Source organism: Gigantopelta aegis, chromosome 3, assembly GCF_016097555.1.
Source record: "Gigantopelta aegis isolate Gae_Host chromosome 3, Gae_host_genome, whole genome shotgun sequence".
NCBI classification, from domain to species: Eukaryota; Metazoa; Mollusca; class Gastropoda; order Neomphalida; family Peltospiridae; genus Gigantopelta; species Gigantopelta aegis.
Window position 1 is genome coordinate 37,365,564 of NC_054701.1, and position 16,888 is coordinate 37,382,451.

General features: G+C 37.2%; 3 protein-coding genes across 3 annotated transcripts; all 3 read left to right on the forward strand.

Annotated features, from left to right (window-relative positions):
* Positions 1 to 204: 204 nt before the first annotated feature.
* Positions 205 to 16,169, forward strand: LOC121390043. Its single transcript, XM_041521752.1, has 2 exons — positions 205 to 450; positions 12,731 to 16,169. The coding sequence occupies exon 2, from the start codon at positions 14,169 to 14,171 to the stop codon at positions 15,186 to 15,188; it is 1,020 nt and encodes a 339-aa protein (XP_041377686.1). The 5' UTR covers positions 205 to 450; positions 12,731 to 14,168; the 3' UTR covers positions 15,189 to 16,169.
* LOC121368623 (uncharacterized protein K02A2.6-like) lies at positions 6,294 to 7,748 on the forward strand. Its single transcript, XM_041493362.1, has one exon. It carries the CDS (start codon positions 6,294 to 6,296, stop codon positions 7,746 to 7,748), a length of 1,455 nt encoding a protein of 484 aa, XP_041349296.1.
* LOC121368624 (uncharacterized protein K02A2.6-like) lies at positions 8,090 to 8,917 on the forward strand. The gene has a single exon (XM_041493363.1). The coding sequence runs from the start codon at positions 8,090 to 8,092 to the stop codon at positions 8,915 to 8,917; it is 828 nt and encodes a 275-aa protein (XP_041349297.1).
* Positions 16,170 to 16,888: the final 719 nt, after the last annotated feature.

Sequence of the window (16,888 nt, forward strand, 5' to 3'; positions counted from 1 at the left end):
CGGCCGAACCCGTTTGACTACCCCCGCTTGTCACTGCGCAGCTAAGGTCCTTTGAAAATCCTTTCTTCTTTTACACATTCGAGTGTGAGAAAGGCGTTTAATATAAAATTAATTTCTCTTATGTAAAGACTAAAATACAAATATGTTCCAGCGATTATGACGTGGCAAACGCAATCAGTAGTATTCTACCTTCTATATGCAATGTAGGGGCCTAGTTGAAATATTTTTCATGTGTAAACTATATTGTATACAATGTACAGAAAAATAAACTAGTTTATTCGTTGGATCAATCTAACTATTCATACTATTATTCAAGAAAATCAGAAAGCTGAAGACGTTTTAACACTTGTACAATACTGAGTTTGCCAAAGTGAAGTGTACAACATCAGAGGACCATGAACCAGTGGAGGAGGAAATTCTGACTCATCTCTTATGTGTACCAGAAGTCATGTAGGTAACAGTGTACAAGTCTACTAAATTCATTACATAAAAGCACTGTTTTAACGGGAGGGTAGGTCTGTTACTGGTCCATGTTTGTTGCATAACTACATTAAATAGGTGATATTTTCACACACACACACACACACACACACACACACACTCTCTCTCTCTCTCTCTCTCTCTCTCTCTCTCTCTCTCTCTCTCTCTCTCTCTCTCTCTATATATATATATATATATCAGGCCCGTAGGAACGACTTTGGGAGTGGGGGGGGGGGGGGGCACTGACGGAACGGGTACAAACTATATTAGATTTTGGTTATAATGGCAAACAATTTGGTGGTTGTGGCATATTTGTAGATTTTGCTTCTGTTCAAGTTAAAGGACTTACCTTTTTGCATCTACATGTCGTTTTATGGTATTCTGCAGTTCTTCGGATTATGTGTATGTGTGTGTGTGTGTGTGTGTGTGTGTGTGTGTGTGTGCATGTGTGCACACAGGCTGCTTCAGCAATTATCTGCAATAAAATGAATGATCATCGCTATATTTGATATTTGTTTTCCTTTCTAAAAACACTGTTTCACATGGAGAATAATATGACATTTAACCATCTCATTCATACATTTTCCTTGAATATGCTACATAAGTGCATCTATACAAGAGGTAATTTAACCCAGGTTAAAAGCAACTTCGGTTAAATATGTGTAGTCTAGCAGAAGGCATATTGATATAGATCAGTTTTCTAACAGTCATGATAATTGTCCCATCTCCTTTTCCACCTGTATCTTATGAAAAATTAGTTTTGTACATATTACTTAAATTTTAATTGCAATAACAATTCCAATACAGCCCAAGACAAAATCTGCAATATCCACTGACTAGGTATAATACAACACTAATATATATATATATGTGTGTGTGTGTGTGTGTGTTAACCATTATTTACTCAGGTAAGTTTTTGTGTTTTATTAATAAATATACCATGTTAAACCCTATTATTAAAACAGTTATATGTTTATTCGTAACACTATGTTTTAGTAGGTTGTAGACCATGACATCAAAATAATATGGGAGTTATTAATTGCTACCCTAACTTAGATTATGGGGGGCAATTTAAAATCATTTCATTATTTCAAGAAACTGTTGTTGTTTTTTAAAGAATAAAAGAATGTATTCAGTGGAACATTTTCAGTTGCGAAACATCTATATGATAAGAATGACAATAATAATACTGTAATTTAAAGTTGTAAAGTAACAACTTTGCAATTGTTTAATTATTACATTCTATTTGGAAATAAAATAATTATGTTAAATCATAAAAATAATTATCTTGAATCATGTATATAAAGTTTTTTATTATACATACAAATTATATATTTTGTAGCCCACATCATAATTATTATAATATTAATAATTATCTTATCATTTCAAAGTTGTTAAAATTTATAATTAATATTGCCTGAATATTGCATCAACAAAAATTGTTCTGCCCAACCTGCCTCTAGTCAGGTCCCCTCGACAATATAAGCTATACGGAAACGTGTCCGTAATAAATATAGACTGTACTAATTCATATTTCCGTTGTTCGTTTCTCTTATACGACAACCCAAGCTGCTATAATACTCATAAGACATGCTGCAACTATGTGTTAGCTACAGAAAATAAATGACAATAGGCAAGGCATCCAAAAAGTTAATATGATAACTTTATTCTATGTAAAACAGTAATCACTAAAGCTTTGCTTCACCCCCAAAGACCCGGATAATCGGTAACTAGGCCGTGTGACGTCACGCCGGTTCCGAGAATAGTCTGTTCTAAAGATTGTTATTATTATTGTGTACATTCCACCTTTATTGGCGGTCCATTTTTTCTAGTGAAATTGTATATTTTGACTTGCATCTTATATGAGTCACTTTGCATTAATGCTAAACATTAAATAAATTTATATAAATAACTGGGGGGGGGGGGGGGGGGGGGGGGGGGAATATATATAGTCATTTATTAGTAGTTGGACTATCACATAGTGAAAATATATACAATTAAAAGCACACATTTTTATTACATTTTTATATATTATACTGTGTGTGTGTGTGTCTGTGTGTGTGTGTGTGCGCGCGCGCATAAATATGAACAAAGCTAAAAATGTGTTTTTCATGGGACAAAGAAATAGATATTATCAAACACCAATAATACAAATAAAAATATTAACATGTATAATACATGTATCAAAATGTAACTGAAACTTAGTTTTGAAAAATACATGGGTTACACCAAACAGCCTCTGCTACACCACCCCACCCCCATTACTATAAATGCATATAAAGACCAATAATGCACACAAAAAAAAAATAACATGTATAATACATGTATCAAAATGTAACTGAAACTTAGTTTTCCTGACAGTGGTAGTGTTAGGAGAGAGAGAAAACCCGCTGTCATAGGCGAATCCGGGGGGGGGGGGGGGGGGGGGGCATGGTCCACACGCCCACCCTAATCATGACAGTTTTGCTAGGTTATATTTTACTCTCAGATTGCAGGATATCGTATCTGCGGCACTTTCATTTCAAAATTTTTCTGGGAAAGTCATTCAACCCATCACACAGAAGCGTGCACCTTCAGCGCACATGTTTGGATTTCGACATCACATCTGCGCCCCCCCCCCCCCCCTTACAGAACATTCTGGATCCGCCCCTTGCTGTTGCCACATAGGCTACTCTTGTACGATAGGCAGCAAGGTATATTTTATATACGCTTCCCCCAGACAGGATAGCACAAACCCTGGCCTTTGTTGAACCAGTTATGGAACACTGGTCGGTGCAAGTGGGTTACACCTAGCCATTGAGCCTTGCGGAGCACTCGCTCAGGGTTTGGCATCGGTATCTGGATTAAAAGTACCATGCCTTGACTAGGATACGAACCCAGTACCTACCAGTCTGGAGACCGATGGCTTAACCACTGCGCCACCGAGATCGGTCGGATATAGGTAACAGGCAGTCACTAATATACTCGCAGGCAGGCTAGGTAGGCATTTTCGTTATACTTATTGATATTATCCATGTAATGCATATGGGGTGGGGGTGGGGGTGGGGGAGTTGTAGGGGGGGGGGGTGGGGGTGGTCGTGGTTTTGTAGCAGAGGCTGTTGGGTGTAACCCATGTATTTTTCAAAAACTAAGTTTCAGTTACATTTTGATACATGTATTATACATGTTCATTTTTTTATTTGCATTATTGGTGTTTATATGCATTTATAGCAATGGAGGGGGGGGGATGTAGGGGGTGGGGTGGGGTGGTGTAGCAGAGGCTGTTGGGTGTAACCCATGTATTTTTAAAAACTAAGTTTCAGTTACATTTTGATACATGTATTATTCATGTTAATATTTTTATTTGTATTATTGGTGTCTGATAATATCTATTTCTTTGTCCCATGAAAAACACATTTTTAGCTTTGTTCATATTTTTGCACACACACACACACACACACACACACACACAGACACACACACACAGAGTATAATATATAAAAATGTAATAAAAATGTGTGCTTTTAATTGTATATATTTTCACTATGTGATAGTCCAACTTCTAATAAATGACTATATATATACATATATATATATATATTTTCTTTTTTCCCCAGTTATTTATATAAATTTATTTAATGTTTAGCATTAATGCAAAGTGACTCATATAATTATAAGATGCAAATCAAAACATACAATTTCACTAGAAAAAAATGGACCGCCAATAAAGGTGGAATGTACACAGTCATAATAACAATATTTAGAACAGACTATAGGATGATATTCAGCCATTTAAAAAAAAAAATGGAGTCACTTTGAATGAATGAATGAATGAATGAATGAATGTTTAACGACACCCCAGCACGAAAAATACATCGGCTATTGGGTGTCAAACTATGGTAACGCAAAGAAATAAAGTGATGATCAATATCAATATAAAATTCAAGACTTAAACAAAAACAGTGTAAAGAACTGTGCAAAAACACAAATATCACAGAATTTTACGGATACTGAATTCTACTCAAAACATCAATTTTGTGCTGTATTGGCCATTCTCAAAGAGAATGTTACACCCCTGCACCACGGTGAGGTTACAGCACACGCAGGGGGAGTCACTTTGAACGTCAGAAGGATTAAAAGCTTGGAACTTTACTAATCTTGACATTCGCTATGGCCCTGTATTTTGTTTTAGTACTGGGGCTGATATTCAGTTCTTTTATAATATTGTTAACTTTAGCAAGCATTAAAGACTTTTTTTTTTTTTTGTAAAATGTTTTCTTTTGTATTTGTTTTAACTTTATGTTTGAGCTAAAAACTATGTATTCAAACTATAATTTCAATGTAATTTTGAGGTAACCGATCAGGTAACCCACGGGTTACGCAAATATAATTCACGTAACCAAACAATTGGTTACCTATGTAAAAACCACATGAACCGACTTCCGGTTCCCTCAGATTTCAAAATGGAAAAATGTAGTGGGTTTCCTCTATAATTATGTCAAAATTCCCAAATATTTGATACTCAATAGTTGATGATTAATAAATCAATGTGCTCTAGTGCTGTCATTAAACAAAACAAACTTTAACTTTTATTAACTCTTTAAATTTAGGGCTGCAGAAAGTACTCACCTGCTCGCCAAATGCGAGTAAAAATTCTGACGGACGAGTTAAAAAATGCAACTACCAGTCCAACGGTCTACCTGTCTTTTTGAGTTGGTTTGCCATGTGATGTTGATCACTTACCAAATGTTCTTAATAATGTTTTGTCAATATCTCTCTCTATATATAATTTGAAGTGAAGACACTGTATATTATAATATTGTTAATAATATATTGTTCTATAGACTGGCAGACGAGTAGAAATTCTGGTGGGTGTAATGATAAGTACATTAATTGTTAAGTCACGTTAACCTCCCACCAGTGTGGTGCTCAAGGACATTAGGAGGAGGGCACACGAACGGAACGTACATCATGGCCTGAATGTAAAAGTTTGCAAGTTTGCTCTGGTTCCGTTATTAAACGTTGTAAGTCTTTAACAATGACTTTTTAATATATTACATGGTGTCAACAGTGAACAAAGTAAGTGTTTAACCCACTGAAATAATGTCGGATCACGTCCCTGCTCCAAAACCGCTATCCCTAGAAGGAAACGTTTCAGAAAATTGGCGCCGTTGGCTGCAGCAATATACACTGTACATGTGCGCGACGGAAAGGATAAGAAAAACGAAAAGTTACAATGCGCGACATTTCTGTCCCTTGCTGGTGAGTCTTCAATTGAACTGTCGAACACTTTTGTGTTTGAGGAAAATGAAAATTGGAAAATAGCGCCGCTAATTAAAAAGTTTGATGACTATTGTACACCGAAAAAACACGAAACGTACGAAAGGCATATGTTCAATGGTCGTGTCCAAAAACCGGATGAAACTTTTGATCAGTTTTTAACAGATCTGAGACAGCTATCCAAAGACTGTCATTATGGAGAACTTAGAGATGGGTTAATAAGAGATAGAATCATTGAGGGTGTTCGCGATATTACAACAAGAGCACGTTTGCTGAGAGAAGGGGACTTATCTCTAGATAAATGTATTGAAATTTGCCATACAGCTGAGGTAACCGCTTCTCACGTGAAAGTCATGACAGATCAATCTGTAGTTGTTGACGCAGTGCATAAAAAATGTACACAAAATTACAAACCAATTCGAAAATATGATGCTACTTTAACACACGGTCAAACTGTTGATTGCTCAAGATGTGGTTTGATTCACCGTGGTCGAATCTGCCCAGCACAAGGCAAAACCTGTTTTAAATGTGGTGGCCAAAATCATTTTCAAAAAATGTGTCGCACCAAACAACACAAAAGTCCCTCGTCTGGAGTTGACAGAAGACAAAAAATAAGCCAAACGCCTGATCGCAAACAACACAATGAACAAAAAGTTTATTCAGTTGATACAGAGTTCTTTGTTGACACAGTTCAGTCAGTAAATAAAGAAAGTGAATCATGGATTGTTCCAATATTAATAAACAAAACTCTTGTACCTTTAAAACTTGACACAGGTTCAGATGTGAACATATTGGGTTACAAAGATTTTCAAAACTTGTTGCAAAAGCCAAAACTAAACAGCAGTAAGGTTCTGTTGAAAGCATATGATGGAGGAAATGTACCGGTAAAAGGTCAGTGTGTACTGGAACTTTGCTACAAGGATAGTCGATACAGAGCATTGTTTATCATCAGTGATGAAGATGTACGACCTATTTTGGGCTGCAAGTCATGCGAAAAAATGGGTTTGGTGAAACGAGTACTGTCACTTGAACATCACATTGAAACGGATATCAAGGAGTATGCTGATACATTTGAAGGTCTTGGTTGTCTCCCAGGAAAAGTTAGCATAAAACTGCATAATGATGCAATACCAGTTGTTGAGCCATGTAGGAAAGTACCATTTGCCTTATATGATAAGCTCAAAGCAGAACTTCATAAGATGGAAGACATGAAGGTGATTGAAAAAATTGAAGAGCCAACAGAATGGGTGAATTCACTTGTTGTAGTACACAAGGCTAATGGAAAACTTCGAGTCTGTATGGATCCGCGGAACTTGAATAAAGCAATTCTTCAGGAACATTTTAAACTCCCTACTCGTGAGGAAATAATGTCACGATTTGCAGGAGCTAAAGTCTTTTCGAAACTTGATGCGTCAAATGGGTTCTGGCAAATACAGTTGGATGAACAGAGTTCACGATTATGCACATTCAATTCGCCAATCGGAAGATTTCGTTTTCTCAGACTGCCATTTGGTATATCGAGTGCACCTGAAATTTATCACAGAATCATTCATTCATTATTCGAACACATGGATGGAGTTGATACATCTATGGAAGATATCATTGTCTGGGGTAAAAATGAACAAGAGCATAACAGAAGATTGTGCCAAGTTCTTGAAAAAGCAAGAAAAGTTGGACTTAAACTTCAAAAAGAAAAGTGTGAAATTGGTGTTTCAGAACTAACATTCCTTGGAGATACTCTGTCAAAAGATGGTTTAAAGCCTGATCCTAAGAAAGTAGAAGCAATCTGCAGCATAGAAACTCCAACATGCAAGAAAGATCTCCAAAGATTTCTTGGTATGATAAAATACCTGGCTTGCTTTCTGCCGGATTTATCCGAACGAACAGCAACTCTGAGAGAACTATTGGACAAAAACAATAACTTTGATTGGACACCAAATCATGATACTGCTTTCGAGAAACTGAAATCCTTAGTGTCAAGCAAGTACTTCAGTATTATGATCCGTTAAAATCCATAAAAATTTCTTGTGATGCAAGTCAGAAAGGCTTGGGTGCAGTTTTACTTCAAAAACATGCTGAAGAATGGCTTCCAGTAGCTTATGCCTCAAGAGCAACTTCAGAAACCGAAAGCCGATATGCACCTATTGAAAGAGAAGCTCTGGCAATCACGTATGCATGTGAACGTTTTCATCAGTATATTTATGGCCAAACTGTGGAAGTAGAAACTGACCACAAACCCCTGATTGCAATATTCTCAAAAGGATTGAACGATTGTCCAGCAAGAATCCAGAGATTACGACTTCGATTACAGAAGTATGACATACATCTTGCCTACATACCAGGTAGATTCATGTACACAGCAGATACCCTTTCCAGAACGCCTATTGAAGGTCAGAATTCCACAACAGAAAATGATGTAGAAACATACGTTGATGGTGTTATTTCGTCAATCCCAGTAAGTGACCAGAAACAAGAAGAAATCTGCAAAAGTACAGCAGAAGATGCAGTGATGCAATCTCTTGTAAACACAATATTGAATGGGTGGCCAGAAGAAAGGTCACAGTGCCGAAAAGAGTTGATACCTTTTTGGAATTACAGAGATGAACTATCAGTCATTAATGGAATGGTGTTTAAAGGAACGCAAGTTGTGATTCCAGATAAGATGCGTTCTTGCATTCTTGGGAAAATTCATGTAGGACACTTGGGTATGGAAAAGTGCAAGCAGAGAGCTCGAGAAGTAGTTTTCTGGCCTTGCATGAACCAGGATATTGTCAATATGGTAAAACAGTGTGAAACATGTCAAGCTAATCAGAAGCAGCAAATGGCTGAACCTCTACTCACACATCCATTGCCAATGCGACCATGGCAAAAAGTATCGACAGATTTGTTTGAACTCGGGAGAAAAGACTACATTGTTATTGTTGATTCATATTCAAATTATCCAGAGGTGATAGGACTGTCAAGTCAGTCGAGCAGCTCGGTGATACTAGCAATGAAAACTACATTTGCTAGACATGGCATTCCGGAAGAAGTTCTCAGTGATAATGGACCGTGCTACAGTAGTATGGAATTCGCTCAGTTTTCAAAAGATTGGGATTTCCAACATGTTACAAGTAGTCCGAAATTTCCTCAGTCCAATAGACTGGCTGAAAAAACGGTTCAGACTGTTAACCTTTAGACTACTGGATTAATTTTTAACAAAAACCACGTTGAGTGGGTACAAGTTTATAATTTTTACTCACATATATTCACTTAAATGTTTGATAAATACATGAAATAAAGTTCATATATGAATTGGTAAGTATTATTTTCGTGTCTTTTTTTTGTATTTTTTATTATTTTAGATCCGCTAATGGTGATTAAAATTAGGCAAAAAATCTAAAAAGTTGCGTTTACTTACGGGCATTTGTGGCCAGCTGTCCAGTATTTATGTCCATTATTCCCGATAACAGTGGTTTTCTGACCAGAATTTTTTTTTAAACCCGAACTACGATTCATATTGCAATATTTGGTAATTTTCGTTGTTGGTAAAACGATCAAATTTATTATCAAATTAGCTGTTACAATCAGCTATCGATCCCTGAAAATTACCGCGACGTGCCGCCATTGTTGTCAAGCGAAAATACTTGCCGAAAACCACTTTTTGAACTAAAAATTTCAAGGTATTTTCAATTGAAAAAATCAAAACAAAAACCACCATTTTGAAAAAAAATCTTTTTTCTTTAATTATATTTCCATTTCCGGTGAGTGTCGTGTGCAAAACGGCGGGAAATATGAATTGGGGAATGCACTGTATACAGTGTACAGTATATCGACTGACGTGACGTCGGGCGAGATATCTCGCCTGCAGTAGTCAGAAGGTTAAGTCGCTAATGTGAAAATGCCTGGATTGTGGTGAAGATCCGCATTTAGGGCTACTAGCCTACCGAACAACTCAGTTGGGGAATGGACTTTCTCCAGCTCAGCTCTTAATGGGAAGACAACTCTGTGGCAATCTTCCCATAACTGTTTCAAAATTGACTGTACCTAAATCAAAATCTGTGGTCAAATGGAGAAAGCAACAACGTTACTCCCAGAAACATTTTCATGATAAAAAAGCAGTAAGAGAACTAAAACCTCTTTCGTCTGGAGACAAAGTTAGAATTTACCATAATTAAAAGTGGACTGAACAAGGAACAGTAGTACGAAGTCCTGCACCAAGGTCATATCTAGTAAAAATGCAAAGTGGTGTTGAGATTCGTCGGAATAGGCGTGATCTAAGACCTGATCACAGCAACAGATCATCAGAAACCAGTTCATTTAGTGATCCAGAGGAAGATAAGCAACCATCGGAGGAAGTTAGTATACAACCAACAACGAAAAGTGGTCGGAATATTCGAAAACCGGATAGGCTGATTGAAAACTGCTTCATCCACAGTGAAAAGATGTGTTAGGACTGGATAAGGTTAGGGTGTAATTGTTTTAATAAATTCCAAGGACTGGATAAGGTTAGGGTGTTAAAGAAATAGTTCCAAGAAATGGACTGATTATTATTGAACCTTAAATATTAGTTTACAAGAACAAGAAAAAGTTCTTCAGTTTATTATTTTATTTTAGTAAGTGAATTTGTAGTCATCCTGTACATCTGTAGTCAAAGAAGGCCATCTTTAGGTAACCAAGTATATATAGATGTTTCTTATCTTTAAAAGACTGGAGATGTAATGATAAGTACATTAATAGTTAAGTCACGTTAACCTCCCACCAGTGTGGTGCTCAAGGACATTAGGAGGAGGGCACACGAACGGAACGTACATCATGGCCTGAATGTAAAAGTTTGCAAGTTTGCTCTGGTTCCGTTATTAAACGTAAGTCTTTAACAATGACTTTTTAATACTTTACAGTGGGCTCATAAAGTTTAGTTGATTTTGGTCCAGCGGGCTAGTTACTGTAAATATTTTCCATTTCTGCACCCCTGTAAATTGGTTTAAATCGTATAAATATTAGGTCCCGGTTTAGACAGTTTTCACTGTACTTCAGTGCTGAAGTTTAAAAAATGTGTCAACATGGAGCTCACAGTGGACTGACTAACTTTTTGTTTGACAGATTACAAGTAAAGGTCAAGTATACAATTATGTAGAATTCTCGAAGTGTCAGATTTGTAGTTACGCATACACACTGTATGTATACAGATCCACATGTAGTTTTTGTCTCTGTTTTTCTGGAAAACTAGTCATACTTTCAGGTAGGTAATAATTCAGTGCTTGAATATAAACATTTATTATGTAGATTACTTTTAATTATTTCATTTCATTAAAAAAAAAAGAAAAAAAAAAGTTTATTTTATTTAACAACACCACTAGAGCACATTGATTTTTTTATCTTATGATCGGCTATTGGACGTCAAACATATGGTCATTCATTAAAGGCTACGTGTATTTGATTTTTATATAAAATATTGAAATTCCTGAATTGCTTTTTGGCTAAAAAGAAAAAGGACTAAGAGTTAACTCTCTTGAATAATGATTTGCAATTCATACCAGCCTCGGTGGCGGTGTGGTTAAGCCATCGGACTGCAGGTTGATAGGTACAGGGTTCGCAGCCTGGTACCTGCTCCAAACCAGAGTGAGTTCTTAGGGGCTCAATGGGTAGGTGTAAGGCCACTACACCCTCTTCTCTCCCACTAACCACTAACCAACTAACAACTAACCCACTGTCATGGACAGACAGCCAAGATAGCTGAGGTGTGTGACAAGGACAGCATGCTTGAACCTTAATGGATATAAGCATGCAAATAAGATGAAATAAAATGAAATGTAATTCATATGATTTTTACATGAATTGTGACATAATTTATTTTTGTATAGTGTACATGTACATACTGAAAACATTAAATTAGTGTCACATATAAAGTGTCCTTGTTTTCGGATAAAGCTTTGAACATTTGGCGTTGGTATAAATTTTGTAAAATGTTTTACAGTGCTTACATGAAAGCAAAAGTAGAAATAACACCTTTTTTTCATTATTGGGAATACAAATTTTACAGTAAAATAGATTTAAACTATACAGTGTCTCATAGTTCATAATTGTATAACCTTTAAAGAAAAATACTCTACTTTAATACTTTTAAAATTACTAAATATTATGGCAACTGCCACTGTAACAAATTTCTGACTAATAGATTTTTTTTTAATAATTGAAATTTACTACAATTACAATTTTTGTCTGTTTTAAATATTTATATATACAAATGTAATAAAATGTAATTTATCCTATAACTTACTCATGGTATCCATGACATAATCCCATGTGATAATTTAGTGTATTAACCCGGTTAATAATGGTATGCACATTTGCAAGGTCTCTAGGTAATGTGTTGCTGTGGATGGGTCATTTGCCAACAAGACCTGTGTACCTGAGCGTAACTTTTTCAAAGATTTAGTTAAAATGTGTGACATCAAACTAATTTGTGCTAATCGTGATGACGTCATATTACCGATGGCGGCGACTTAGTACTGTGATTGACTAAAAATTTAATTAAAATGTTATTTTAGAATTGTTATAGGATAAATAGAATTCGCAACTCGTGTTTTTTAATATGTAAAATATCAACCTTGTCTAGTTAATCGAGACTGAACAAATACTGATTAACATACATGTAGATTCGGTTGATATTTTCCATCTTAAAAAAAACACTTGTGACGAATGCTCTATATATTTGTATATATATACAAAAGTATTATGCAGTTGGGTTTTTTTTGTAGCTTTTTTTTAAATTAAAAATAAATAACTTAACAACTTATTGCTTATATTATTAATTTTGGCAAGTGTAATGTGGTTTTGGTGTTAATAATACATGTATTTATTAAATATTTTTAATGCGAAACAATAGCAGTATGTACTTCATAAACTAGAGTCAGTGATTTTAATGGTTCACATGCATTGTATAACGTGGGTCAATAGAATGACATTTTGAGTGGTTAAACAAACATTCCTTTCCTTTTTGTCATTTCAGTGCTGTACTTGGAACATCATCGAAATAGCAGCTTGCTGTTCGTTTCTGAACAGTTGGACATAAAAAGGATACTTCAACAGCTGAATCTGAGAATATGAGCCTTTTGACATTTAGTTCCTGGATGCTGGATGTGCATGTATGTTCGAGGAATAGGAGTGTTTTAAGCTACTTGTTATACCCAGACATTCTTGCTATAAATATGTACTATAAATAAATTGTGTAAAAAATCTCCCAAGAACTTTCAGCCAAAGAATTTGTGCATTTACCATTAGTGTTTGTGATTTAAGCTATACGGGTATGTTGTACAAGTATGTTCGTACTGTAACCATGCACTGAAAACAGATTTTGTATAGAATCTTTCAAAGACTTTTAGCCAAAGATTTGTAGTATTTTTCATCAGTGTTTGTGTTCATTCCCAGCAGATGTCCTGTGACCATTATGCCTCCTCACGACAAACGTCCGGTAGCCATCATTGTGAAATCAATTTTTTTTGGTCTTGTTCTCCTTTTAGGCACTGTTTTAATAGATTTCCAGGTATTAGCCAGTACTCAGTATTCCAATAGCAATGATTCCATGTACACTGCTAATACTACAAATATTTATGATGCAAAGAACATATCAAATGTCACAGATTTTATTAACACAAGAAACGTTTATAATGCAACAAACGTTTCATCACCTTCTAGTGCAGAACCTGAAGACATCTCAAGGTCAACATCAAGTTCATTGACCAGTTCTGTACAAGCATCCCAAACATCACATAAATCCATGCCTCGAAACAAAACCGATCACTGGGAGCAGACGTATGACGTGGCATCATGGCTGCTCAAGAATGGTGGTAAAGTAAATCTGGCCATAATCCCACTGCTTGCTTTCCTGATCTTTATAGCCGTTGTTTGCGTGAAGCTCTATTCATGGTTCCACTAAAGTTATCGCTCAAAGCACAGAAATGCCTATGTCACGACACATTTCTCAGAGTACACACAGACTTGGGGTGCGTTCCTTTTGTAACGGAAATGGGTTTGAATTATATAAGTGATGTAAGGGAAATAACTATTTGTATAAGTCTGTTATGTCATTATGTTATTATGTTATTGTTAGGTAATTAAAGTTGGTTAGAGTAATTAACTAACTGGATTAATGTTAAGTTTATAAATGGTAGTTATTAGTGGGGAAAATAATTAGGTTGGGTTTGGTCTTGAATTATTAGCTGTTAATTATTGGTTTTAAATTATTTATAGTCTAGACACCACCATTGAGTTTTGTATTAAGGAGTATATTAAGTTTAGCTTAGAGGGTTTAGTTTGGCATACTGATTCGCTTCTCGGCCTTTTGGTCATAGTAGTGAGTTTGTTTGGGTTTAGGCGCTCTACACTAAATCTAAAATAAATAAAATTACTTATTAGACCCCCAGCTTATCCCGTTCCAACCAGTGGAAATGCTGTCTGCCGAAACGATGGAAAGAGAGACAACTCCTGCCAGCTCCAGTCCCAGTACCAGCGGTGGTGAGTACGCCAAGCCTCTGTTCCTAAACGCTCCGGGCTTCACCCCACCCCTGTCAGGGGAGATCTGCCGGGCACTAGGCCCCATCGTCCATCACCTTCTGGCTGTTGTCCCTAAGGGGCGCAACACCTGGGAGTTGCATGTTGACTCACAGGAGATAAGAGACAGACTAGAACTACAGGGCCTTAGTATAAGAGACAGGTGTCTAGACATAGGCCCACGCTTCCCAGGAGGCACGTGGGTGCGGATCAGGGGTCTGCCACTCACTGTAGCGAATATCTACGTTGACCAAATTCTGCAGAGCTACGGCTCCATAGTTGTGAAAACGGACCACGCCACGTGGAGAAATACTCACGTGAAAACCGGCGAACGCAGCCTTAAAATCGAGCTCGTGAGAGACATACCTAGCCGGCTGAAGACAGCAGCTCACGAGTGGTTCACTGTCAAGTACAGGAATCAGCCGGAGCTCTGTTTTAGTTGTGGCAAACCCGACCACCACCAGTGGGACTGCCCTGACAGACAGATATCCTTCTCGGATATTGTAAGAGGAGGGGACCTAGAAAAGGTCGTAGCAGTAGGTGAGTTAAACCCTACCTCTACCCCAGACGCTGACGAGGAAAGCGCTGATTTAGTCATCAGCACCGACCCCCAGGAAGAAATAGAGAAGGTGGAGAGAGAGATCAAAGAGAGGATAGAAAGGTTGAGAAAAGAGAAGAAGAAGGAAAAAGCGAGGAAGAGAGAAAGGAAAGGGAAAAGGAAAAGGAAAGAAAGAGAGATCTTTCTTCGTCGGACGGCACTACGCCGGAGAAGGCATGTCATATGCTCCCCCAGGCCCAACCCCCTCCAGATCCAAGGGCCAGAAGGCCTCCAAAACTTAGGTTTTGGGAACCCCCCCCCCCCCCCTTCTGTTTTCAACCACCCCCCGACCCGGACTGGACACGGACACCGAGAATGACAACGATTTAAACCTAGCTATGGTAAACGGAACGGACCCGCCCCTGGACTCCCCCACCCCTTTCGCTATGCGACCAGGAAAAAAAGTGTGTTTCTTTGTGATGTGTGTTTTTGTTGTGTTCGCCTCTGTGTTTGTTTTCAACCGTGAAATGTTCTGTGTTTTCGTGTATTCGCATGGAGATGTGCTCACCCGTGTTTCTGTGTTATTCGATGGAGTTGTGTCGTGTGCACCCGTGTGTGCCTTGTGTGCGACGGAGTGGACTCAGTCTTGCATGCCTTTTTTCACTGCAAAAAAAACAAACTTTTTATTAAACAAATTGAACCTATCTTTAAAAAACTCTTAGGCAATAAATTCCGTTTAAACCCATATGCCATGATTTTTGGCATTAAATACAAACTTGGTAATTATGCATCGCAGCTAGGAATTTTTCTCTGGAGCAAAGCAATAAGGGTAATATGGACAACTAGAAAACTATTAGAGGGAAATAAGCCATGTAATGAAATGGCACTTTTTAAACACTTGGTTTACTCAAGGGTGGAAACAGAATATTTTGCCGCCTTAGAGCGGCCAGACAGAAAAGAAAAATTCCTTAAACACTGGTGTATCGAAGAGGTCATTGCCTCGTGCAATGACGCCTTCGACATTACTTATAAACTATGAGAAATAATGACTAAGTGCACAAAAATGTAGAAAAACAGACTTGGACCCCCCCGGCTTGTAGCTTTGGGGGCCAGGTCCGCAAACCAGGTTAATTTCTTGTAAATAATTATTAAAGCAATACACACTAATTATAGTAAAAGATACAAAAAACACAAGCACGCACTAAATAAACTGTATTTATTATAATACAAGCACAAATATATTTATGTACATCCTTATTTTAATATTCAATGAGAACCTGGTTGATTGTAAATAGGTAGGAATTTGAAAAATAAATGGGGTACCCGGCATGTCCGGTGCTGCCTGAAACTGAAAAAAAAACAAGAAAAAAAAAAAACCCAAAAAAAACACACCTGATTCCTACGCAGTCGGGGAGCAGGAAGGTCGTGTTTTGTGGCCTCTGATAATCTAGTTTCATCTAAGTTCATCAGTGTGTCTACCAACTCTTTTTTTTTTAATCACCGAGCTAGCTGAAAGTTTATTTATTAGCTGTGTTTATGTATTTTTGTTGTCTGAAGGTTCGTATCCATACCAGTGGTGTTTTTCTTCAACACGTGTAACTTCTTCTTCGTCTTTCCGTCCGCCATTTTGAATCTCGTTATTTTGTATTTGTAAACCGCTTTTGTCTAAATTTCAATTAGTGTTACTACTCTGTTGTAATAAGGTTGGTATAAGTAGTGCCAGATACTAATTAACTAGATCTTGATATAGCCCTGTAGTTCACTATAGCTTGCTAATTTAAAACTAATACTTCTCATATCCCACGTGTACACAATGGCTATGACTAACGATGTCTACAGGGCCATTATGAACCTGAACAGGTCTATTGGTAGGATTTTAAATACCTCTGCACAAAGCATCCCCGGGGGTGCGGCAAACAATCGGTCGTTTGACAGTCTCTGAATCTGAAAACTCTGTGTTCATTGCTGGAGACAGCATTGATTTTTTTGTAACGTCTCGGACTCCCGAATCGGCCCGACTCGGCCCGGTCGGCTCCACTAGAGATAATGCACCTCTACGACCATTGGAGGTCGCAGGAA

Coding starts and splice junctions, on each gene's coding strand:
- LOC121368624 (XM_041493363.1), top strand. CDS start 8,090: ATGTACACAGCAGATACCCTTTCCAGAACGCCTATTGAAGGTCAGAAT.
- LOC121368623 (XM_041493362.1), top strand. CDS start 6,294: ATGTGTCGCACCAAACAACACAAAAGTCCCTCGTCTGGAGTTGACAGA.
- LOC121390043 (XM_041521752.1), top strand. CDS start 14,169: ATGCTGTCTGCCGAAACGATGGAAAGAGAGACAACTCCTGCCAGCTCC.